We start from the raw sequence: 27,576 nt of genomic DNA, 5'->3' as shown, positions 1-27,576 counted from the left end.
TTTTTTTTTTTTCTTTGTCACAGTTCGTAGCTGCAAGGCATAGGCAGCTAAATAAAGTTAAAATTGTTGCTTACTAAAGAGTAGCTAAACCACCTCTAAGCAGATTTTTACAGTTTTTTTTCTCTACATATAAATTATGATTATGACAACCTTTCCATTGACAGTTAGCATTCATCATAATACAGATTGATCACTTAGAATGCTGTCATTCAAAAACATGGAGAAAATCCTTACAGTGTTTACCTGTTCATTGCGAGCAAAGACTAAGGGAGCCCGAATAAGTGTTATAACTGGCAATGTTAGCATAAGAACATCCATAAAAATGTGGTAATTTCAGTAGGGAATGCAGCTATGATATAGCTTGGTAGTGCTGCTAGAAAGAGAATATTCACCTCAATAACTTGCCCTGATAAGGGAATTACAAAACAGTACTCCAGAAAATATTTTTTTGCTACTTCGTTATTAGTTGGCATCATGGTGAAATAGTCAGGAAATCTTCCTTGGGTTTTGTTGCTGTGAAGGTGAATCCAATGTTAACAAATTGATTTTTTTTATATACTGGTAGAAGAGAATTTCATAAACAAATGTGTAGGTTGAGAAGTCACTTGTAAAGCCCTCCGTATCGCAGTCACTCACTGCAAAGCCTCAGCTTAGCGTTATCCATGTGTAACGTATCACAGACACAATACGCTTCAGCAAAAAGTTTGTTACTTGTTGAACATACATTGCTGCTTTTTGAGATCTTCATAGAAAAAAAAAAAGAAAACTTGATAGGTTGGTCCTAGATTTGAGTCTCTTAGAAAATGTACATTCAATGTTTGGTCTTCTATTCTTGATAAAAGATCAAGGTTCACTTCTGGGTAAGGAATCAGAGTAAACAAACAAACCACTGTACAGTTGTTTACAATCTTGTTGCCCCTTCCCCCCCCCCCATTCACATATTGTACACACAGTTCGTTGTAATACTAAAGCAAAGCACTTGGTATGTAACTGATTTAACAGACTCCTTATAAGCCCTCAAAAATAGATTCAGTGTTTTTGAAAAGCCCATGTTTTTTTAAGGCCACGATAATCTGCCAAGAGTCATTTTGTCTTTAGAACAGCATCGTTAATCTGATGTTTCCACTGATCAAGCAACTCCACTTCTTCCTCTGTTTCTCACAAGATGACCCAATGCCTCTCACTCTATCTGCGTAAACACTGGAGATCTTGAAGTCTTGGCTGTCCCCCCACTACTTGCTTGTAGTCGTCGAGATCCAAAGTTGTCTTGAACTACATTCACAGCGAAGAAGAACTTTGAGTGTAATCTCTGATGAGGAGTGTGTCGTACTTTGGGGAAGATGGGATACAGAGAGCTGATTCGGAAACCGGAGAGCTGGGAGATGCACTTCCAGAATCGATGGAGTCTCTAAAAGGAGAAGGAGGAGTTAAAGCTACCAGCTCCTCAAGGTCTTGCTTTGCTGATGGGGTCTCTGCAGTGCCTTCTTTGACGCTGCCATTTGATTGTTTCCTAGCTGACTGGGAAGCGCCATTGACTTCAATAGAAGGAAGTGGCTGGATTTCTGCAAACGTGGTCATTGTTGTGGGGAGCTGGATTTCTCGTGGGATCAGGTATGAAGAGCAGAGAGGAGTGGCCACCACTGTCCCTGGAGTGGCTGTTGAAAGCATCATAGAGTTCAGCTCGCTGATGTTGGCTGTAAAACGAGTAACCACGCTACTGATCTGCTCCATGAGGGAGCCTTGCGAGGAGCTACTTCGCTGCGGAGGCTCGGACTGGAAGGTAGGGGCATCATCTTCTGTTCGGCTAACGGAGGCAGTTCTGTGGCTCACGGTGCTGATAGGCGAGGGAGTCTGTGGTCGGTACTGAGCTGGGTATTGCTCTTCTGCTTCTGAAACGTCGTAAAGCGTTTTGGCACTGGTCTCAGGAAATGTAGCGCTGCTACTATGTCGGCTACTATCTGTGCTTTTAGAAAAAGGCTTGATCACTGCAGTTTGATTGGGGTTCTCTTTTTTGTTGATGTGGATTGACAACCGCTGCCAAAGGTGCGCCCCTCTGCTGCTTTTCTCATTCTGGGCCCAGGAAACTGATTTCCCATTAGAGCTGTAAACGGAAATGAGGTAAGATGGTAACTTGCATCAAAGTTAAAAATATAATCACTGAACCTATACCATGGATATGTGTTATCTTAGATCTTATATTCATTATATAGCTGAGTGTAATTTAGTCATCATATATCTATATCTAATCTATACCTACGTATATCTGGCCACGCAGTGTATCTACATCTAAGATTTATACCTAGACATTCTAGGAAAACAAGCAGAGTGGACGCGCTGATTGCACAGGCCACTTGTGCATCAAACTGTGATAGCTGATGGCCACTGCTGTCCCCTCTGTTGCTGCCCTTGGGGCATAGATGGTATCTGTCCTGGGGGGCATAGGTGGTGTAGGGGAGTGAGCAACTTGATGGTTTCCCTTCTGTTGGACTGGTGACATCAGTGAACTGTGGGACTGAGGAATGAGTGGAAGAGTGAGGAAGAAGTAAATGCTTGAAGAGAGTAGGCGTGAGACCTGGACTTGGAGACAACAATAAGCATTTAGGTCCATGCTCCTCTAAATTAATAAATTAATAAAAACACAGTATGCAATAGCTCCTTTCTTTTTACGTGTTCTTTAGGTTGATGAGTTGTTGATTGTGCACACATTAACCTATAGTTCATGGGATTAAGAAAGACCATTAACAATATTTCTTAGCTGAAATAGGCAATGACTCTGAAATGATGTCTACAAGAAAAACATAACCTCCACATACAGATAAACATGCTTTATATATACAACACAACAGAACTTTAAACATTTCACTTTGATTTCTAAAATATTTGCAACAGCCATTTTAGATTTTTTTTGAAATATGAGCACATTGGAGATATTGATGAAGTGTCACAAATCAGTTCGTTTGCTTTTTCAGCCTGAAAGAGATACACTCATACATGTTAGCCTGCTGTGAAACAGTTTGCAAGACACACAGTTTACTCAACACAGATGACTTTATATCAGCCTTCATGTGGATGCTTGCCACATTCTATCAGTTTAATAGTTCTTCCAGGCATCTAAAAAACATGTGTGCTGATAGTAAACAAAATCTTTTTGTATTACACTGCATGGAATTACAACGGATCATGTAACACAACACACTCTTTCCCCTTCAAAAGCAGCATGACAAAGTCCAGCAGATGAAGACAACGTAAACCAGAGATATTTTAAGACAGGCTAGACTGAAAGATGAGCTACCCTCAAAATGCCAGACAGAACAGCTGATGGCTCGTATATTTTGACACCCCTTTTGCTGTACCTCAATTAAAGTAAGGGGGAAAAGCAAAATCTATCCTGTAGCACTGAGCACTCTTTGCATCTCTGTGGATGTGATTCTGAGCTGAATGGGAGCTGGGACTTATGTCTTTCAGAGGAAAGCTGATGCCTCTGAGGACTGTGTGCTTCTCATACTAGCAGGTACTCTGTAAGTGCCAAGAGCCATTTGAGAGCCCCAGCTCCTTGGCTATGCTTAGAGCTGAGCTTCCTTTTGGAAATGAGGTCTTGCCTCTTTTTCTGGTGTGATGATGATGGAACTTCCCTTCAGATACTGCAGAGAGTGAGCTGGACCAGGAGGCTGGGACATCTGGTCCTCTTATCTTGACCTAGCAGAAGAAGAGAGCCTAGTTCTGGTCCTGGGTGTTCTGCTTGGTGGGGCCTCTTCTCCTGCTGAGCTCAGATCTCAGAGCTCAGAGGGGTTTGTGACAGACCTGTCTGCCACAGGGACAAAGTAAATTCTATTAACACAGAGAAGGTGGTGGTAGAAACACTTGCTCAAAGAAAGTTGCGCTTGGCTGTGCACCACTTCCCACAGGCAGAATATTCTAGCACTCCTCCGAAGTTCAGAGGGTGGCTCAGTAAGGAAGTTCAAACCCTGTGGCTCTAGGTGTGCTCATGAGCACTAAAGGCATGTAGGCATTTTCAGTTACCTGAAAGTCAGATTGTAAGAGGTTGTGAAAGGAATACACTCCTCCCTCCCTTATCTGGAGAAATGTGGAGGAAGTGTGATATGAGTCTGAGGAGCCTGGGGAAGGGAAAAGGATGACATTTAGGGATACATCCAGCTAACAGTTACATATTCAGTAGAAAAGCTGTTACCAATCCCCTTAATCCCAGTTTGATTTTGGGACAGTCTTGACTGATGCACACATTTACTGGCTCTGTGCTGTGCCCAAATGTAATCAAGCTGTATATGCGGCCCTAAAAGAGAGCCTGGGGCCCTAAAGGAGACCTGAAGGCTGTTTGATGCAAATTTTGGACAACAGCCTGAAAGATTTGACCACTACTCATTGCAAATTCCTCCATTTAAAAAAAAAAGGAAACCTAAATAGAGAGCAAGCAGCAATTTATCAATAAAAATTGAAACATTGAACCCAGTGGTTAAAATTCCATTCCATTTGCCCCAAAATAATTGTAATTATAAATGTATCATCCCATTCATCATGCTAAACTATTTATTACACATCAGCAGGCATGTGATCATTTATCAGCTGTGTGAAAGGAGCATCACTTGTCTTCACATATCGGCTGGGTTAGAGGTAAATTTCAGGGGCAGTAAAGATCCTGCTTTAGCTGCATGCTGTTACTCTCTCAACTGAAAACCACTGCAATGCACACAAATTAAAAACAGAGGTATAGAGGTACATTAGGGACATAGACTTTGATGCCTACTAATGGAATATCACAACAAATTGTTTACATTTATTATGACCAGCTGTTCCATGTCCCTTTGAGAGATGGGAAAATATATATCAGTAAATATTTAGAGTTTTCTTGCAAACAGATTTTATCTCCCTCAGCTGAAAACAGCAGAATTACACTGTCATGCTCACAAAAGAATTCCACTGTGAAGTCTGGCTGAATACAGGATGTATTTCTCTGCTCTGTCCTTCCTGTTGGCACAGCCCTGGAGCAGAGCAGAGGACAGGTCAAATCTGGGGATAAGCAAACTCCAATTCCAAATTCCAATTTCCAAACCAAAACGTTGGCAATATATATATATTATAATATCTTTTACGTGGTGTATTTTTTCATTGCCTTCACGATAGGTTAATTAGGCTGTTTTATGTAAAAGAGGGATTTCCTCACAACTCATTATTTTTCCTGTCTCTTGACTAAAAGCTGCTTTGATTTTGGTAGCTAAGCTTTTTTTCCAGCCTGCCAGACCTACCACAATATAGCACGTAGAAGAAAGGAAAGTGGTATAAATGAGAGCTTTCTAATATTCCAAATATTTCCTCTGTAGTTGTACACTGCTGACAGAATAACAATTAGTACTCTTTCTCATTTCCTCCCTTCCTTTCATAGTCATTTAAGTTTTAGGGCTCTGTTGTGTATTCATAAGGGATATTGACTGCTTCTTATCCCCTGAGGTGGTAAGAAAAATGTTCCTCTCTTATATATTTGTTTATTTTATTTTCTTATTCTTCTTATTTTTCTATCCATCTGGAATAGATTGCTTTTTTCCTTTGTTTTTAAATTTTGTTTCAGATTTATTGCCCTGTGATATGATTGTCTGTGAGACTGTGCATAGCTCTGCCACCAGGGTTTCTTTAACCAGCTGCCATTACAGCAACTGCATTTTTCAACCCCTGCAAAATGCAGAAGAAATGAATCATAGAATCATAGAATGGCCTGAGTTGAAAAGGAATACAATGACCATCTAGTTTCAACCCCTCTGCTATATGCAGGGTCGCCAACCACCAGACCAGGCTGCCCAGAGCCACATCCAGCCTGGCCTTGAATGCCTCCAGGGATGGGAATCAGAAAGAGGAACTGACAGTCACAGCAGCTGAAAACACTGATATTCTAATAAGTCTGCCATTCTTATTAATTACCTGAAGCTGTTAAGATTAATTCTGATGAAGAGTTCCCAGTAACTGGCATTTGATAACTTCTGAAACAGTATGTAATTTGAACATAAGTCACTTATTCTCTTTTAAATAAGTTTAAATGAAATAGCCAAATCAGTTATGGAATTTAGTATTGTCTGAGTGAGCTTAGAAAGCATATCTACACATTTTCCATCAGTGGAAATTGGAATACAGAGGGGGTCAACAGAATTTAAAACAAAAATATAAGGGAAATTTTATTCTCTGTTGTATATGAAATGTTAGTATCTGATTCCAGATTTGAATGGATAAGCTAGTCAAAAGATACTGGTCAAAAACTTGGTGGAGACCTGTACGACCAGAATGGAACCTATGCTGAAATGAATATGATAAGTAATTAGTTAAAATTATTTTCCTTATAAGTCCAAAAGTGAAAGTTCATGTTTCAGAACATTCATTGGTCTAATTTTTTGAGCTGGATTTGCTAGCAAAGTTGTGCTTAGATATTTCAATGGCTTAAGTAAAGTGTTGCATTCCAACTTGAAGCAATGTCTTGTTTTTTATGAAGCTGAGGTAGAAAAGGTATAACTTCAACATGGTGCAGAGCAAGATGGTTTATTAAGGACGATATTATTCTGTGCCTTTTCTGCAGAAGCATCTGGCAGAGATAAGGAGGATAAACTACTGTACTTAGTCTGTGCAGCTTTCTGGCAAGGAGAAGTCTTGTTATTGGAAATAAATACTTGCAGTAAGAAGCCATAGTCCTTTTCAAGTTCTCTGATGAAACCTTATTAAGGACACAATGATACAATTCTCTGTCTAAGAAGGATTTAATGGAATCTTAGAATGGTTTGGATTGGAAGGGACCTTAAAGCCCCTGCCATGAGCTGGTTGCTGCCCACCAGCTCAGGCTGCCCGGAGCCCATCCAACCTGTCCTTGAGCCAGAATAGTTTGAGTTGGAAGGACCTTTAAAAGGCATCTACTCCAACTCCCAAAGAAAGGAGGATAAATGGCTGAAACTGAGTGCAGAAATGTAAGGTAGATAAACTAGTTCTGTTCAAACACAATAGGGATTTATAGTGTTTCCTTTCTTCTTCTTATAAATAGCTTTAGAGGAAATCTCTATATGCCTATACAATTGTTTCCCTGGGTGTAAGACAGTGCAGAAATATCACTCGGATCATTTAGCTTAAGTTATTCCCTTACTATTTGTTCTCTGGAGATAAATAACAGTAAAACATAAAGGAGGAATGATACAGAGTAAAAACTCATTTTGTCCTGAGCTGAGTTCCATAAGTAAACATCTTTTGCCATTACACTGCAAACAAAAGCAATTGCTTTTCTATTAACAACAGCAAGGGCATTTACTAATATTACTCCTTGGGCTGTAATCAGTCATCACCTCCTTACCCTATGGAAATCACAGCTGGCATTTGCAAGAATGACTTTAATCTATGAGGATGAAAGGTACTGCTGACAGACAGAAACTTTGCTAACAACCTCCTAGCACAGCCACCAGTGACACCAACACTGAGAGCTTTCAGCAGTGCCTGGTTAGAATGGGGGAAATTGAAGTGTTGGTATCTGAAGGAAATACTTCTGGGATTCTGTGACAATTTCCTTAAATTACAAAACTGAAATGGGAAAAAACACTGATGTAGGATGCAGTAACTTCTCTTAATCAGAAATTGCCTTTCAAAGCATCACACTGGGTACCCATTTATTGTGTTTTGTTACTTTTCATCTTAAAAATTTCCTAGCTATTTGTAAGACATCTATATAGAGATCATTAGACCGCAATGTGAGAAATATCCACACTAAGGTTGGAACACCAAAATAATATTGCATTAGGGATTCAGCACATGAGCTGAAAAATTCTGTCCAGTTGAAGCTGTACAGCCCTCTTTAGGCTGAAAGGATATAACTGGGATTCACTCAGTGTCACGGGACTTCTTTATTGGCTTTACAGTACAAGGGAGAAGAGATGACACGATCTTTTCATTTTCCGTATCATGGAATGGGTTGGGTCAGAAGGGAATTCAAATAGGTGGTCAGATGGCTGAATCTGTCTTTTCCCATCAGCACTTCATCACAGTGACGCCCAGCACTGACCTGGTACTTACAGACACAGACAGAAAAATGGCACCTACTTCCCTTCCTGCAACATCTCTGCTCCCTGGGAGGTTCCCAGGCTATGCAGTGACAAATCTGCTTATCTCACAAAATAGGACAGGACCACTGGCCAGGACAGTGTGGCTGGAGACAACAAAACACAGCCATCAAATGCAATTGCACTCTCTGTGAAGCAGCTGGTGTTCTTAACTGTTTGAGTAGGTCTTGCAGCTGACAGTCTTGCTGTGGCACTATTAGACTGACACAGTTTCCAGTCTTTTTGCCTGTTAGGGCATCCTCTTTAACAGGAACCTCTTTCTCATCTCTACTTGACTCAGATCGATTACATTCTGGAATGCAAACAGATTCTTCACTGTGAAGATACAAAATATAAAAAAGAAGTTTTTCAAGTGTATATATATGGCTGGGCAAAACAGAGCTGAATATTGTACAATGACATACAGCTGTTTGACATTTACATGTACTTTTCTGCTCTTCAAAATTCTCTTATATAGCAACTCCAGATAGCTTGAAAAGGAAGAATAATTATCACCAAAAGCAATGGAATGTAGGAAAAAGATAAAAATTTGGACATCACACAGACAAGAAACAGAATCTCGGCTGACAAAGAAGTAACAGGTGTGTATACATTTGGTGCACCACTCAGCAACAAGCATTCCTGATGTTACCTAAGTGGCAGAGTCCCCCAGGTGTGTGCTCAGCAGCATTATAGCTGAGAGCCTTGTGTAGATGAGTGGATTTCAATACCCAAAGGGGACATAACACAGTGCAAGTATTTCACTGAACACCCTCCTGCAGTGATAAAATCCACCTGTGATGCAACACTCGGGGAAAGTAAAGATGTAATTTGGTCATGTTGTGCTCTATGGCTGCATTTACAAAAACCTTACAGGGGATAATAAGGATCTTTTAATAAACAGTAAAGCAAATATTTCTAACTTGCAGTAGAGTGCAACACAGTCGTAAAATGCTTATTAAGAGTAATTATACCCTTAGATTTTTAATCAACTGTGGTACGTAGGATTTTCTGTCCTATGGGAGAATCCAGCATTTGGAAATCTGATTGGATTCTAAATGAGATAACAATTGAAATATTCAAACATTTCACAGAATTAAAGTGAATCGTTTGAAATATTTCATTGCAAAAACCTAAAAAAGTGTCCTTACTAAGACAGTTAATCCCAGGAACATTTAAAAATATAGTTCATAATATTAATTAACATCATAACATTAATACATAATGTTATGCATTATATAATGTCTGAAACAAAAAGAAATATCTAAATTAGATGCAATGGAGAAAGTTCTAAAAGATGTTCTGAGCTCTATTTAAAATGATTTTGAAACCTTTCCTTAAAACCACTGTGAAACTTAACACTTTCCCACAAGACATTTTGACTGAGAAGAACCAATGTTTTCATATTAGAATGCTTTCACTTATCTTTTTTTTCCTATTTTTATACACTCTTTTGATTAGACACATAATGCAGCCTCCATTCCCAAGGAGCTGTGGAGCTTCTCACTCAGTGTTTAAGCACTGTCTCTCCTTCCCTGCCCTACTGGGTTAATGTCAGGTGTAAAGTTTCTCCTCCCCAAAGCACCATATTATGACAACATCACACAGGACATGTGGTTTGCATCACTCAAATGAACACAGTGCAGGTTTTCTGTTGTTTTTTTTTTTTTTTTCTTTTTCTTTTTTCCAATTAGATGAAACACAGAAATCAGCAGTGGCCACGTGTTTTATTTTAGAGTTATATCTTTTTTCTAGACATACTATATGGGATGCACAGGAATTACAGAGAGGATCTGGGCTGGCATTGTCCCAGGGCTGCTCCCCTTGTTCACAGACATATCACACTGGACCTAAGGCCACTTGCTGTTGGCTTACCTGGTCATTGTAGCTCTCCCACCATTCCCCATACTCCCTTTTGGGGTGAAACACTCTATTTCCGACTTGTGCGGGGCCAGTCTCCTGCCTTTGTACCTAATAAATCACGACAACAACAGGAGCAAACAGAAAGAAGTGATTGTGTGCTCAGCTTTCTCTGACAGCTGCTGTGCAAAGGGCCATGCACATGAAGGTTACTGTGGCAGCGGTGGGGTACAGTGCAAAGCAGCTGTGGGAGCAGTGGAGTAGTGGCGTAAAACCACAGGACTATGCTCAAGCAAACAGTGCTATGCAGGAGAGGTGCTCACCATTTATTTATATATACACATGTAGGATGAGCTAAAAAATTCTACAGAATAACACAGTAACCTCTAACGATTTTGGGAGTAAGACCAAAATGTGAAGGCCAAACAGTTTAAGCCAAACAACACTATAATTAAGGAGCAGTGAGAAACCAACTGGTGGCCATGTTCTCAATCCTAACTTCATCTCTTTCTCTGATACTCCACATCTGTAACACTTGACTTGCTCCTCAGCTTGACAAAGCAAGCGCCAACATTGTTGGCCACTTGGGTAAAATTTGGTTGGGTTCACTGTTCATGTATTGAAAGGGCCCTTTTCTTTCCATTCGCAATAAAAATGACTTGTGGGGATGTAGACATGAAGTCAAATGGAAGCAATTCCAACGCTAGAGCCCAGTGCAGTACTGTGAATGTCTTAAATACCATACCTGGAAATTGGATAAAAAATTACTTGGATGAACAGATTGTTACTTGAGGATTTAAATAACCCCTTGACAGGATACTAGGATAAGACCTGGTCAGCTCTGAACACTTACATGGGATGTGAGCTTTGCAGAGATCTTATGCTGGCTCTCTTCCCAGTGATGACTTATGCCCTAATTGTGCAAATTCCTGTGCTGTGTGTTGAAATATCTATTCAAATGCTTGAATAAAATTTGTGCAAAATGCCTGCAGCAGATCATTTCTCAAATGCTTGCTTGTGATATTCCATTCCTATCTACTCTAAGCTGCATCGTGGGTATCTACCAAAATTGTGAAGGAGAAATCTGTTAATTTTAACACTGCATGACAGACTAAATGGATTGTTTATTGCTTGTCCTTTAACCTGAGCTAGATAGAAAAATATACCTCGAAGACAACAACTCTGTAAGAGAAATAACTTGAGTGAACACAAAGGTGGATGCAGTTATAGTAGATCTTCAGAGGTAGTGCAGATTGTATAAAAAACTGAGGAAGAAGCTTAGTGAACCTGAGAGTGAATTGGAGACAGTAAAATGAGATGTGCTCATTGCAGAGGAGTCTTTTCATTTACAAATTATAGCCTTACTGAAAGAAGGAACAACTGGAGCTTTGCAGACTGGCTACCAAAGGTTTTAAGTCAATCCACAGGGCAGTATGTGCCATGTTCCCAAACAGGCATGAAGCTCACGCAGGACAAATGTGTATTAAATGGAAGTCGATTCCTAGGGCAGAGAAAAAAGCAGAAGGGCTTACAGAGTAGATAAATTCTCTGAAAAATACAAAGGAAATCAAACTGGATCATACAAATTTATTTGGGGTAGCAAGAGAGAAGGAGAAAAGAAAGAACAATGTGTGGAAATTTCACAGGAAAGAAAATGAGATAAAGTTGGTATGGAGGTGTTAGATGTCAAAGAATGTAGAGTTAAGAAAGAAAACAGTTACTTTTAGACCTGATAACCAGAAGAGGCACTTTGTACCCAAGAAACAGAAGAAGAAAAAGACTAAGAGAAGGAATTTGGAGATCCTAAATGCTCACAATAAGTTGAATTCCAAAAAGTAGCCATCAGAAGAAAAGAAAGAGGTAAAGTTTCCTTGGCAACTTTGTTCTGAAGAATGTTTGGTTAGGATGCTTGTGACACAGATAAAGAAAATGCCCCATTCCCTAGCCATCACTATACATTTCATTGTCCTGCAAGTCAGCAGAACAGATCTCAGAGAGATTGATATGAACGTCTCAAGTTTTGCCATCCACTCAAGAGCAAAATAATCATCAGACAAAGCAGGCTGCTCCTAGCCTGCCCTAGTAGTAGCCATTCATTCAGTGCTAAATATCCACGTAATCATGACAAGAATAACCAAGCTTTAATAAACCCTCCTACTGCAGAACATGCATCTAATCTGTGCAGGGTTCTTAGAGAAACCAGACTGGAAAGGCAAAGGGTTCAGCATAAAAAAAGGTTTTCAGGATTCAGAATATGTTAAGGTTATGATTTACCTCAGAATGTCTTGTATTTCAAAAACGTCAAGATTCTTTTCCCTCTTTGCTGTTAAAACAGAGGATAGCTATAAATTATTTAATATGTGAAGAAAATATTAAAAACAAGCTAACAACAACAACAAAAACCAACCGACCCTTAAACTTTTGTTTTCAGTTATCATAGAAAATGTTAAGATTAAAATAATTTTGCATTTCACCCAAAGAATGGAAGAGACATAAGCAGATTTCTTTCCTTAGAATCGGTTCTGTGACTGTGTATTGGTTGGAAAAAAGAGAGAAAACTATGCATTGGACACAGTGTGACTAAAGAGCAAAGGTAATGTAAGAGCCAGTGTAACTAAATTCTGTTGCAGGCTTTGAAAAGTTCTGAGTTTATGTTTCAGGCTTTGTTTTTGTATTCATTTATTATTTTAGCATCTGTGGGTAAGGATCTGCAGGCTGTTTCATTCTTGGGCTGGGAGAAATCATGTCTGTACTGGGATTTCCCTATCCTAGCAGAAGACACCAACACAGACTGCTTAGATTTCAGGGATTATTACATCTTTTTCTTGCTGCCTTCACCTTCTATGAAAGGACTTTTCATAGACCAAAATTAATGGATTCTATCGAGGAATAAGGACAGAATCAGTTTTAATGACACCAATAATAATCCATTGCAATACTTTAGACATCAGTTTTACATCTCTTCATTTGTAAATCCTTGCTTTTCATTTCCCCTCCACCGAAGTTGTGGGCTCCTCTACAAACAAGTGCTGATACTCTTCAGATATGGAACTTTTTAGACTATGTCTTCACTGTAGAGCGTGGTGCTGGCATCCTGGTGATTCTGAAGTGACATTAGGCTGAAACCCAGATGTGGTCACATCAACTCTACACCTGATCTCCTCTTATATACTTTGAAAGGGTCTTGGAAAGGATCCATTTCATAAGGTAGTACATAAGCTAACTAGAGGACGCTGGTGGACCAGATCTGAAAGAAGTGTCATACCTTAAATTTCTGCATAGTTTGGTCAAAGACTTAACCAAATCATTGGAAAAGTAGTCTATTCTCTGTAGAATGTTAGTGGTAGTAAAATATCTACATTACACTGATTGACAAAGATTACCCAAAAGACAAGCGGTTCCAATAGCAAAAAGTAGGTTTTCAGATAACATGTTCTCTGAAAATAAATCCCAGCAATTAGAAACTGGCTTTTACTCTTAGGCATATTTTTTTTTTTTTCTCTCTCGCTTTTTTTTTTTTTTTTCCAATAAAAACTAAGAAGTTAAACTAAATAAAATATGTCTTAGGATATCTTTGTTTTTTGAATACAATGCCAAGCAAGTTTGTTGTGTAAGAGATGGAGATGTGTCATCATTTTAGTACTTCAAATGACCTCACACTGATATGCAGAAATTTAATTATTTATTGAGTACCAAATGTTACTTGGTACTCTTCAGATCTGAAAGAAGTAGCTTTGATGAAAGCTTTTTCTACTGCAAGGTAGGAGTAGTATCTTCACAAAACTGTGCCTTGGTACCTTGCAGGAAAGGTGAAGATGACAGAAAGAGAGGAGAGGAGAGGAGAGGAGAGGAGAGGAGAGGAGAGGAGAGGAGAGGAGAGGAGAGGAGAGGAGAGGAGAGGAGAGGAGAGGAGAGGAGAGGAGAGGAGAGGAGAGGAGAGGAGAGGAGAGGAGAGGAGAGGAGAGGAGAGGGGATTCAGAAAACTTTGTAGTACACTGATGAAATATCATCTCTTTACTCTCCATTGCTTTTACTCAATGTGCTTATCTTGGAACTTATCTTTTCAGTGTGCTTATGTTTGGAACTTGTACACTTGTAATACTCAGACTGCTGAGTGTTTCAAAGCTGACCACCTTTCCGGGCTGTTATGTCAGATTTTATGTGCAAGTAGTATTTTTCACCAGCACAATTACTTGGTCTTGATATTAAGAAATGATGAATATCTTGCATTTCATAGGAGCAGAATTGGGGCTGACCTTTAGATTAAATAAAGCAATACATGTATGAAGATTTCTGCATAAATGGATAAAGAATGGACTATGAGGAATATTTAGCATTGTTACTGCAAAGAGTGTTTTGAACTGCAAATATATTGTGTTTTGAAAATCAGTTAGGTATACAAGGCTGGTCATTCTATTTTGATATAGCATTCCATTGCCCTGAATACTTTTAAAGAGGTCTCAGCTAGTTATGGATATTTTTCCATTTATATAATTGTTAAATTATATATCATTAAGTACGGAAATTTAAAATTGTTTGTTTTTAAAAAATCAGCATATAAACATTTTTTTCTTAATTGCAAAATTCCATCAAACAAATCCATTTAAAGCCAAATGCATAATTTCTGCAATCTATTTTTTTAATTATTTTTCTTCTCTTTAAGATTTTTTTTAACAATTAATTTTAATTGAACAATCATATGTAACTGCAACTGGTGGGTTAAAATTACCTTTTTGATGGCATGATATACAAAGCATTATACTGTATCAAGGAAAGAAGAGTAGACCCATAGCACAATATTGCCAGTATGTTCATCTACCTAATTCCAAAAGGGGATGTTGTCGGACAAAGACTGCTGTAAGATTTTTGTACATTAGCATCTTATTTACATGAAATGTGGTTCAGCCTGGCTTATCCACTATTTTGAATTTCTGTTCTTTCTTTTTCAGGTTTATGCAACTACAGATGCCGTGGGAAGGTCTCACTATTTTATTCATTACTTCATTCATTATACTGAATAGGGAAGTTACACTTCATTTGCTCTGAAGCATTGTAAATGTTAGAAATTTCTTTAGGTTTGTAAAATGGATGGATGGGGCTGTGTCTTGACTTGGATTTTATTTCGATGTGACATTTTTCAAATTTGTTAACTTATAAGAAAGAGGTTTCTCAAACTGTCTCTTTTCTGCTACCTCATTATTGTGGACTGTAAAATGATTTAATTTTTTGGCAATGTACAATTGTGTTCTAAGTCCTAAACTGTCAGCACTTTGTATAATTACTGCATCATATAATGCTATGACCAAAACTATAGCAAAGTGAAAGCATTGTTGGTTTTATATATTTTAGCAGATCCCTGGCTATATATAATTCATACAGGCATTTACATAGGAGTCAGCAAGCTCATGTCTTGTCTAGGCCTTGTAAGGAGACTAGATATCTTAGTCTTCTTGTCATAGAATCATAGAATAGCTTGGGTTGGAACGGATCTCAAGGATCATCAAGCTCCAACCCCTCCGCCGCAGGCAGGGCTGCCAACCTGCACATTTAATACTAGAATTTTCATAATAAATATAATGCCAGTTCATATCAAATTATGCTCTGGAAAGAAGTTGGTTTGGCAGAAAAATCTCTGCTCTGACCAGATGGTAGTCTGCAACAGGATTTACATCCTGTTGTGTATAGACAACAGAACACATGTGTATATGCATACAAAATGGACATAAGAAAAATTGAATGGAATGGCTTGTCTGGACACTCTTTAGTGTGATGGGTAAGGGAAATCTGATACAGTGTGTGGTGTCATTTTTTTGTCACAACAATTTCAGGAGACACAGGTTGGAAGATGAAAATCAAGGTGAGAAAGATAGACACTACTGTTAAAAACAGTAAAATCTACCACCAAACTGCTGACCCCATCATTACTGTTCCTTCCTTTCCTTTTTTTTTTTTTTTTTTTTTTAATTACACTAACAAGGTTGCATTTTTCCATCTAGAGCATATTTGGGCAAGAGTAGACAGGGAACTATTTACAATGTAAATTTGTTTGAACAGTTCAGCTATAGGATTTGATTCAAAATGATGGAGACACTGTCTTACTTATACAAATAAATCAAAAAATTAAGCTTGAATACATAAGCTCAGTCAATGCAGCCAAACAATTTATATCAATCAATCATTATTTTAATTAAATTTGAGGGGAAAAATTCAAAACAACAACACTAACACTGCACACATATTAAAATTCATTGTGATCAGGGCAGTCAGGAATATAAATTCATTGTACAGAGGGAATATTTTAGCAACAATTCATCAAAATCTTTCATACCTAATAACTTTCACTAAGTTACATTAAATATTCTTCAGTCATTTCACAATATTTGAAGTTTAATTAATCACAGCATCAAGCTTGTCTGAAAAAACACCAGGAGCAGTTTATCTAGAGATAAATGAAGGACTTAAACAATTCAGCAATCTCACAATCTACGTTTTGTAGCATATTAGGTTTAGATAGCTGAGAATGTTTCCCTTGGGAACTGGTTAGTTAATAAATGTAGACTAATCAATCAAAAGGATAATGACTTCCTCTGAAGAATCAAAGACTTTGTCCTGCATGCATCAAAATTCTTTTTTAGCAAGGCCATGAAGCAAACAACTTATATCATCACTTTGCTTACATTTTTGATTAAGAAAAATTCTCTTCGAGCCAGACATTCAGCTCATCTCAATTGTTACCTTCTCTAGTGGCATTGTATCATGTAAGAGATTTACTCCTCCACTTTTTTTTCCTGCAATTTTATAGTACAAATTCATCCAAACACTTCTGAGCAATTTGTAGTTCATGGTCACATTGAAACAACATGTGTAGGAGTTAATTTTTAACAATGGTGGGATTTTTTTGGTACATGATAATCTCTCAGTGACTTCTTTTGCCTTATGGTAATCTTTACTTCCCTCTTTGTGTAGCACTTTTACTTTCCACCTTTCAATGGGATTTATGAGGCTGAGCAATGGCTAAATGCTGGTCACTGTTAAAGTTCAGAGATGGCGCACACCATATCTATAATGCAACTTCTTAAGCATGAGTTCTCCTAAATCATACTGTTTACTAATCCCCTGTTTAGATGCACCCCACTCCCTGAAGAGCTAATATAAATAATTAAGTTGTGAAGAAATGATTTGCCTGTTCTATAAAACTTCAGGATTTCAAATAACATCATTGCCTCTCTCCACTTCAAAAAATTTTGTTTGTTTGTTTGTTTGTTTCAGTAAGATAAAATGAGAACTGTAAAAGATTTTTTACTGTAAAGTTAGTACAAAAATTTGATGGATGTTACACTTATAAGACAAAAGAGACCCAGGATGGTCATTGTCTGAAATAGATAATCACTGTTCCTTCCACCAGGCTGGAAAATAACTTTCTGCCTTTTCTGATCAGTTGTTTTATACAAGCCAGAATGGCTCCACCGGGCTTGAAGAGGAAAGCAATCCATCCTGGCCTAACTGACGGACTGTTAATACAGCTTGTTATGAGCAGTAGTATACCTGTCATGAATTCAGCATCATGAGGTTATCACCTCTGTTATACTCTAAAGTTCCAGAGTTAACCAGTGCAACCACTTGCATTGCTTGCACTAAGAGCTATCCAGCAATTTGTCTGTGAATACTGTTGAACATGAACCCATAACCCCTGCCCTGCTGAAGCACAGTAAGTAAAAAGTTTCTCATATGAGTTTGGAGGAAAACTGTGGCATTCTTTCTATCGTTATTCAAAATGTGTAGAAGAAATGGCTCGTGCTGCATATAGATGAAGACAAAATTGGCACTTGTACAGTAAGAAATGTGTCCTCATAGAATATGCAGTGGCAGGAACTCACAATCAGTATCTTTCTCAATGACAGCATACTTAAATGCCAGCCAGCTCCAGCTTTCAGCAGACTCCCCCCATCTTTCTTCTACACCACTGTCACTGGCTGGTAGGCCTCCTGGTACAACCCTGTCTTCTTTACAGCATTATTTGCTCCATGTCAAATAACCACTTTATTTCATTTCTCAGAATGCTTATCTTCTTGAGGTATAATCTTGCATATTTATGCCAGAATTCCTTTGCATGTATGCATACACATATTATAAAAGCATTTCATTACAACTTGATGTCCACAACTTCAGTCTATCTATTTATGGGTTGATAGTTGGACTAGATGATCTTAGTGGTCATTTCTAACCTCAGTGATTTTATGATTCTTAGACTTACGGATATGTCCCTCAACCAGTCAGCAATTGATTCCTGGGCCATGGAAACTGAATGGACTGTATCTTTGAACTCCTTTGCTCCAAAGGACACCAATATAGGGCACATATATAGAGCATATATAGAGAGCTGAAGTTTATTCCTAGACATTTGGCCGGAAACTCACTGTTTTCTCAGGGTTTTCCTCATTATTAGATGTAACAGTTGGATCTTTCAGATGTTTCTGTAACAGCTAAGATCACTTCTCAAGTTAGTTCAAGCCTGAAATTTTTGGTTCTTAATTTTTACTTCTATTTGAGAAATTTCAATTCAGGCTTTGGAAAAAAAGTCACTTCAAGATTTTGATGCTGAGATAAAATATATTGGTGTATGATATAGTATTTTAACTGCAATATTTTTTAACCATGAATGGTAGTTTCTAGGTTAATTCAAGGATATTTGTCATATTTTTGGATCAAAATATATCCTGTTTGAATTGTAACAAAACAGACATAGCAACCGTAAGAGGTAAAAAAAAAAAAAAAAAAAAAAGAGAGAGAAGAGGTAAGGAGGAAAAAAACAGTCACTCCTTGCAGAAAACAAATTGCACAGCATGATTGTAAACACATGTTTCCAGAATGCTTCATTATGGCACAGTTTGGACATTCTGATGTAAATACCTATTATAACAACTTGTGGTCTAAGGCTGAACCCAGTTCAGTGGAAAAGTCTGCCTTACTCATCACTTTTTCCCCATGGGAGACTGGAAACTCACAGGTACAACTGTCAACTGGCAATTAAAAAAATCCAACAGCTCCTTAATTTCTTTCTTTGGCCCCTCAGTCTCACTGCAAACATAAATAAATGGAGACACATACAAACTGCAGCTCGGAGTCAGGTTGTATATCAGCAAAAGGCTCTTCATCAGAGGGCAGTGGGCATGAAACAGACTCATCAGGGCAGTGGACACAGCCCCAAGCTGCTGGTGTTCAAGGATTATCTGGACAACACTCCCAGACATATGGTCCTGTGTGGAGCCAGGAGTTGGACTTGATCTCTATGGGTTCCTTCTAACTCAGAATACTTTATGATTCTACGATAATTTTCAAGCAGAGAACCATTCTCAGGTTCAAAGTGGTGTTTTCTCTTCTTCCAGAGGTTCTCACTGCTTGAACAGCTCTGCTCCCTGCATTCAGGTCAAGGCTTGATCTACAGAAGAATATCAGGTTTCTATTGGCTTTCACTTGTGTTACAGGAGAGAGCAGTTCAGAATTTGATGCTCAAATGACAGAGAAGCCCCTTAAGGTGGGTTGGAGACCCACGACAAGAGGCAGCCAAGGGCAGGGAACACTGTCATTCATACCCAGCAGTGGGAAAACTGGAGACCACGAGCATGGACTGCATGCACTATGAAGACTTTGGAGGAAGCTAAAGAGTAGGGCAAAGAATACTGGTAAGATTTGAAAGACTATTACACAGGCATGGGAGAGACAGAGTGTTTGGGGGTTTTAATTAATAATAAAAGGCAAACTTGCCTTTTTGCAGGTTGAGGGAGATGCATGTGTTTAAAGGGAAGTTATAATGAAAATGAAAATGAAATGTCCCTGGCTTGAATCATTTAAAGATATGTTCCAAAAGAGATAACCACCTACAGTGGTTAAATTATTGTGTGTCATTTAGGAGTAAGGTATTGGAAATGTAAAAGAAGCATTGAAATATCTTCTCTATCCCAGACCAAAACAGCAAAACAGATCTTTTAGTGTGCAGCTGTGGCTAGAAATAGCACAGTATCTACTCTCATATCAGAAATGCACCATCTTTATCTTATGGAGTAGTTGGAGAATAAGAAGAGGACAAACAAAGCCCATATTTCAGACTTTTCCAAAAGAGTTCTGCTTCATATATGATAACAATCCCTGTGACCTTAAGGTAAAATAGAGTTTTGCTCAAATTATTTATGGCCTTCCTAGTCCCTGTGAAATTAACAGGTAAAACAGCCAAAAACAGAATGTCCAGATGCCTCCCTACAGAGGTCTTGTGACTTTCATAGAATCGTACAATTACAGAATGGCTTTTGCTGCAATGGAACCCAAATTCACCCAGTTCCAATCCCATGCTGTGGGCTAGTTGCCATCCAGCAGCTCAGGCTGCCCAGGGCTCCATCCAATCTGGCCTTGAGCACCTCCAGGGATGAGGCATTCAAAACCTATCTGGACTACCTGTTCCAGTACCTCACCACCCTCTCGGTGGAAAATATCCCCCTGCCGTCAGATTTAAATCTCATCTCTAAATTTTAAAACTCTACCCCCTTGTCCAATCATTACCTACCCTTTCACTACAGCTATGTGGTGTTCAGCATGCTTCTTTGTGGTGCCACTTCTGTTGATGTCCAGTTTGAAACAATGCCTTACTTTGAAACAATGGTAGAATATATTTTGTAGGCTAGAGCTGATTCACAATAACCTACATGAAATGTTTTTTATTTCATTGGGTGATGAATAGCTTTACTCTGCCCAGTAATATATTCTGGTGAAAATACATTCCAATACATTCCAACACTCAGCCACAGCTTGTCTGAGCTTTTTTTCTTATTTTTTTATTTTATCGAAGAGCACCCCATGCAAAAAGTCATTTAGGACTGTAACAGATGTATTTCTTTATTTAGGCAAAAACAGTGTTGTTATCTGTCATCTTGCAGCTGATGTGAAAGCTCTGACTGGAGCCTTGGTATTATCTGTTTGACAATGATTTGATGCAATACTACACTGTTATAAATTAGTGTCAAGAACAAAAAAGCTAATGATAGGGGCTCCTCTCTACACTGTTGATTTAAATAACATCTTTCTTTAAAACTCAACAGTGACTCACTCACTCTTAAATAAAACCCCACTGTGCTATTTAAATAATACCATGTAGCTCTACTGCATATTTCCTTTGATTCTGAGTACTTCAGTGTTTACTTGAAAAACCTATCAAAACAAGATTGTGAACATCGTACTGAATAATATCATGAAACATATTACTTTGTGCCAGTTTTTTTTTTAATATTCTTTTAATATTCTACTTTCTCATGCTCTACAGTGAGCAGAAGTGAGGCTGAAAGTGGTTTTCTGTTTGTTTTTTTTTTTCTTGGAGATGATATAAGATAGAGGTGAATTCCTGAGCAGCATTTTAAGTTTATTCAGTACATTCTAGGACTCTGTTTCATTTTCTTTCATGCAACTAAAGAGACATTGATTAGAGAATTTCTCGTAATTGATGGAATCAGTTTGATACTGGATTCCCAAATCCTTCAGGCACATACTGGCTAAGCACTGTTAAGTTCATTGGCACCATCACAGTTTAACTAGCTTAGGCATTTTGCTGCAGTTTTAAGTGTTGATGAGTAATGCTGGCAGCATGAAAGCTTTTCTCCAAGTGTCAGATAAAATGCTCTAGTTTTTTATGTCCAGGTAAATATGCCAGTATATCAGCTTTGTGCTGCTTTCTTAATTCTTACACAAATGCATCTGATGCTCTCAATGCTATTTTCAATACTACTGAGAAAGAAGTCACTATCAATAATCTATATGTTTTACTAATATATCTCTACTGCAGGTGTATTCTACACATAGAGACATAAAGAAATAGAATCAGATCCTCAAAAAGAAGAAAATACATCTTGTCTTTAAGACACTCCATACTCTTCAGAATAAAAAAAATATTTTAGAGCAATGTTTTTTTTTTTAAAACTGAGCCATAACACGCGACAAACAAATCCTTCCCAAGTCCAAGATCCTCCCATTATCTGTAATTTCTTCTTGCCAGGAAAAATGTTGTGACATGGCAAGTGACTTCTGAAACCAAAATGAGGGCAGATAAGAATGATCTAAAAGAAGAAGAATGTTATCCTATTGAGGACACTATGAAGAATGCCTCTTTTACCAGTCCAGAAGTGGTTGCAAGTCTCCTAGCTTTAACATCTCAGGTCACACAAACATACAGAGTTTATAGAGAGGTACATTTCAGGTAATCATCACATACGCTGATACAGGATTTATTATTTTGAAATATGATCTTACTCTTCACCTGAAAATGAACTGAAAGATAATGCTGTTTACAGATATAAGATATCTTGTAAAAACCCATCAATTTATGTATCAATTAAAAATCACTGAAAGAGAATCATGAAAAATAAACTGGCAGAAACAAATAATCATTTTGACATAACCTGTCTTCCGGGTAATAATACCAAAATTCTCCCTTGAATCAAAACTTTGGATCAGAGAGAAATTGAACTACAAATTGCCCTTGTTCCATGCAAACTTTAGTGTGAACAATGACATGTCAAGAAATATTCATATTATCAATCATGAAATCCATATGTTTCAGTGAGGAGGGAAATACAGCTACCTGTCACTTCTGGGCGAGGCATGCAGAGCTGAGGAATGATAAGACTTCTTTTCTGCACTTTTTCTGCATTCATACAAGCAGAATCCCGTGTTTATGCTAATAATTAAATAACCCAAAATGACCTTCATCAACCCCATATCAAAAGTGTAAGAGATCAAAAGTTGTAAATGAACCACTGGCTTGGATGCACTCCTGCACTGTCTGTCTATGAGTCGGGGCTGTATTTCCACTTTAGAGTTTTCCTTTCCTCTTGGTGTTCACCGACTGTAATTTTTATATAACGAACATACAAGCTGTCATCACGATCACTGAATTCAGGTATTTTTGTGGGAAGAAACAAAGAAATAGCTCACAAGGAGGTATCTGGTTGATGGCAGGAAGAGTAAGTACCAAACGTGGGGCCTGTGAGCAAATGACTTTGATGGAGTTAGGAAGGTGAATATAGAAAAAGATATCAAGACAAGAAAAGAAGAGAAGGTAGGTAAGGATAAGGAGAAAGAAGGCAGGGAGAGATAACAGAAGAAAGGAAAATCAGGTAATAGAAGAGAAAAGGCATTACAGAAGAATCAAAAGACAAATCCACAGATGCCTGAGTGGCCACTCATGATGCCACATGTGTTGGCTACTCCACCTTGATTTTGTAGCATTAGCAGCCACTCAGTTTTCTTCCTGCTGTGACTAGAGAAAAAATACAGTGACTGTGCAATTCATTCAAGTGAAAGAGCTTGCAAATGAGTGCATTAAGGACAAGGCAATTAGTAATATTTCTTGTTCTTTTTTTCTCCCTACTAAGATCTTACTTCCCTTCCTGCAAGAAGTGGACAGCTGACACAGCCAATGCTTCCATCTCTGTGATTGTTTGTCCATTGCTCTGTGTCCTGCTTTTGCACAACGTTTTGACTAAATCAGACCTGCAGCTGTTGTAGATGTGGGAAAGAGGACTTTTCCTCTCCCAGTGGAGGGGCAAAGGGAATTAATATATCTCCCTCCGTCCTTTCATTATTAGCAATATCACTGAACCCTTGGAAAAACATAATAACTTCCCCACACTCACACATTAGCAGACTTTACCTAAGCGTTTCACCAGATGATCCCCTTCTTTTCCACAGGTTCACCAGGCTGCTTGAACGGCTTGCAGCCGAAGATGACTTTCCGTCCCCTACGTGCATGCGGACCACAGTTGACGTGGTGAATGCGCTGCGTACATTCCTTTCAGGTTTAGCAAGGATGATGTAGACCTTGGGCACAAACATACAACCAAGGGCCACCGTGGCACTCAGACTCACTGAGAAACACATGGTGATTATCTTGTAGTTGCTTCCAAAATATATTGGCACAAAAGCCAGCCAAATGATGCAGGTGGTATACATTGTAAAGGCAATATACTTCGCTTCATTGAAATTAGCTGGGACATTTCTTGTCTTAAATGCATAAAAGGTGCAACTCAAAATTAATAATCCATTGTATCCAAGGGGGGTTACAACACCCAAGTTGGTGGTGTTACAAATCAAGTAGACCTCTCGGATGCTTGGGTAATCATGCATTATATCAGGTGGCTCCATTATAAAGAGGGCAACAATTATGCCTAATTGTATACATATCAAGATAAATGCAATAACAAGTTGGGCACAGGCACTCATGAATCTAGGTTTCTTTGTACAAATTTTCTTCTTGCTGCCAGCCAGGATTCTTGCAATGCGGTTGGTTTTAGTTACTAAAGCAGAATAACTCATAGCTGGGGAGAGACCGATGCCAATTCGTTGAAGATAGCAGTAAATCTGTTGAGGTTTTGCGATGAGACAGAAAGTGCACAAGTAACCCAAGCAGATGCCAGCTAGAATGATGTAGCAAAGTTCTCGGCTGGAAGATTTGACCACTGGAGTGTCACGATACATTATGAATATAGCCGTAACAAACAAGGTTGCCAGCAGACCCAGGCACGCAAAAACAACTGCTGCAATTGGTTCAGGATCACCCCATCTGAGATACTGGACTGGGATGAGGTCACAACCTACAGGGAACAACAACAAAAAAAGTAATTTGAAGTATGTAGGAGTTAGATTATTTAATGGTAATGTTATAGATTGCCCTGATTTTTCTCTTATTTTTTCTTTCATAAAGTTGCTGTTACCATCAGTGTAGGCTAGTATTATGTTGATATAATGGCATACTAAATATTTTTCAGTGACAGCTTATTTCAGTAACACACTTTATCTGTTTGGAGTCTAAAAATCTAACACTATGACTGAAAAAATGTTCAAACACATTAAGAAGTCACCTCGCATCACAGTGGAATTTACCCTTAATTATTATTATTATTTTTAGCTTAGTAATTTAAGGACAAATTTCATAATCAAGTTGCATTGCCTTGATGTGAAATGCTCAAAAGTTGTCTGTACAGCATATGTCCTTTAAGGAGCAGGCATCAATGATATACAAACATACACTAATTATGAATTATATTGGTACTTATTTAATGACTATGCAGATAGTCTAGCCATCAAGAAAAAGAGTACTTCTTTCTCATACAGAATAATTTTTTTCCAGCAAGACTTTTCTGGGGTTAATGATGCAGATGATAGGTACTTTGGGATGTCCCACAGTACTCATTTCCTTACCCGTCATTCATGCTTTTAAGATGTTTGAGGAATTAATCCCTCATCTATTTCACAAAATCAAACTGATAACAATAAATTAGAGTCAAAGCTGAATTAAAAATGTGCAGCCCCTTCTAAGGATATTAGTTTTTCAGTTTATGTATGGGTTTAATAAGTCATTCTTTGTACCTGTCTGTCAGTGGTTTATGGGCTGATTCCGCAGGCTAGCAGGGCAAAGGGACCCAGGGACCCACACCCGGGGAAGGGAAAAAGGGAAAAAGGAAAAAAAAGGAAAGAGAGAGGGGCCTGAAAACAAAAAAGCAGCAATGATTTGAAAATAAACAAACTAATTTACTAAATAAGGTATCGAAATGCAAGATAACTCACTATAATACAAAATAATACCATATAATTAGAGTTGAAGCTAATAAATCAAATAAATGAGAGGTCTGAAAGCCAAAGGTTTGTCATTCCACAGAGTGCTTGACTAACTAGTTAGTTTGACTAATCTTTATTACAAATTAAAAATGACCTCAAAATTTAGGACTGTTGGAATCAAATTGCTTTTTGGCTGGGCCAGACAGAAAAATGTCAGGGTAGAAGGTGGCAAAATAATTTTACCCCTTGTGGATGGAGTGCTGGGTATTCACATCCGTATTTTCAGTAATGAGGGCAATTTGGACAAGGCACTGTTTGATGAGGACCTGGATGCTGAGCAATTCAAATTAGTAAAGGAGCCAGGGATCTCAATATCTTGATGATCAGTGGGAAAAGTAGGCATCTGTTTTTTGTGGAATTTCTACATGTTTAGTCTTTTCCTTTATTTTCAGTGGAGCTTAAAGTATTTTGAAATCTCTCATTGACATTCTTAATAATAAAGAACCTTTCCATGCTAATAATTTTAGTTAATATTAGATTTAGATCCCTTCTCCTCCCAGTATTTCTATGTTATGTATTTCTAAACAATACTGTAAAAAAATATAAGTATCTACAATATGATATTATAATAAATATGTTGTCTGGTAAAAGTATGAGGCAGATAGTTCTTATTCCTGCAGAAAAATCAGCAGAATTAGGGTAACAAAATGTTTTACATATCTGCAGTTAAAGGATACATCACTTTGGTGTAACAGAGTTTTGCCCTTGATAATTAAACAAAGATTAATTGGCCATTTGTATTTTAACTGCTTTGGTGTGATAAGCTTTCTGTTGCAATAATAAAATTATTGCCATGTCTTAATGTAACAAAGAGATTTAGATCTTCACAAAACACTCTTGTGAGCATTCATTAACTCCTTTTGGTTTTAAAGGGTTTTCTTATTCAGACTGAGGGAGACAAGGTATTTCATTCTGACTTCATCAAGATTAATGTAGCATGCAAATGGCATCATTAAAATCATTCTATACCCCTAAGAGTGGTGGAAGAAAGGTGAATAGCAGAAAGCACTCTCTGGGGTAAGTAGATATCCCTCCTCATGTGGGTTCTTCCCAAAGAAGTTTTCTGGGCTTGTTTAGCTTGGAAAAGAGAAGGAGCTGGGGAGGCCTCATTGCATCCTTCCAGTACTTGAAGGGAGCTCACAAGCAGGAGGGGTTACCGACTTTTTACGCAGTCTGGTAGCAATAGTACAAGGGAGAATGGCTTTAAACTAAAAGAGAGGAGATTAACGTGAGATGTTAGGAATAAATTTTTTACTCAGGGTGTGGTGAGGCCCTGACACAGGCTGCCCAGAGAAGCTGTGGATGCTCCAATCCTGAGGTGCTCAAGGCCAGGTTGGATGGGATCTTGGGCAGCCTGAGCTGGTGGGGGGCAACCCTGTCCATGGCAGGGGCGTTGGAACTGGGTGGTCTTTAAGGTCCCCTCCAACCTACACCATTCTATGATTCTATGATTTCATCAAATGTAATAAATATTATGGAGAAACCATTTGTTACCAGCCTCTATTACTTCTGCAACTTGGACTGGAATTTTCTAATGTTCCCACCCAACAGCTAGCCTTTATCTGCAGACAATGATATAGAGGCTGACCTGTGCACAGTTTCTAACATTACAACAGAGACCAAACATTTCTTGCTGGTTTAAAACTATTTCATGCCTTTCTTGCTTTATTACCCTTTTACATTCTCTTAATAAAATACCTGAGAAAAGAGTTGAAACTTGTGCCATTTTTATTCTCTGTAACTGAGTGTACTTTGCAAGGGGAATGCTAAGCTGTGCAATTATTTATTCTTCAATTAAGATTTAAGGACTGGATATTCTTCATAAAGCAAATGATTGGTGAGGCTTTCATTTAACAGTTTTGCAGATAATGATTTCTGACAATGACACTTTGCAGAAAGAGATGATCAAATCAAGTAAAAGGAACACGGGAAAATGGCATAGTCACTGAACAGTCAGTTTGATGGCTATTATTATACCAAGGCAAAT

General features: G+C 38.2%; 1 protein-coding gene across 3 annotated transcripts in view; it reads right to left on the bottom strand.

Annotated features, from left to right (window-relative positions):
• Window positions 1–1,278: 1,278 nt before the first annotated feature.
• GRM5 (glutamate metabotropic receptor 5) overlaps window positions 1,279–27,576 on the bottom strand; it is a 224,440-nt gene continuing 198,142 nt past the window's right edge. Inside the window, exons 7-10 of one of the 3 annotated variants that reach the window (XM_085216405.1) lie at window positions 23,626–24,565; window positions 9,948–10,043; window positions 8,247–8,408; window positions 1,279–2,101 (exon numbers count right to left, since the gene is read on the bottom strand). In XM_085216405.1, coding sequence (XP_085072531.1) covers window positions 1,279–2,101; window positions 8,247–8,408; window positions 9,948–10,043; window positions 23,626–24,565 — 2,021 coding nt within the window. The remainder of the gene's footprint in view (window positions 2,102–8,246; window positions 8,409–9,947; window positions 10,044–23,625; window positions 24,566–27,576) is intronic. The other 2 variants (XM_019612348.3, XM_085216406.1) reach the window with 2 other exon arrangements.

Source organism: Meleagris gallopavo, chromosome 1 (assembly GCF_905368555.1).
Source record: "Meleagris gallopavo chromosome 1, MGAL_WU_HG_1.1, whole genome shotgun sequence".
Taxonomy (NCBI): domain Eukaryota; kingdom Metazoa; phylum Chordata; class Aves; order Galliformes; family Phasianidae; genus Meleagris; species Meleagris gallopavo.
Note: the sequence above shows the minus strand (reverse complement) of the source record. Positions and strands in the feature narration are given on the sequence as shown.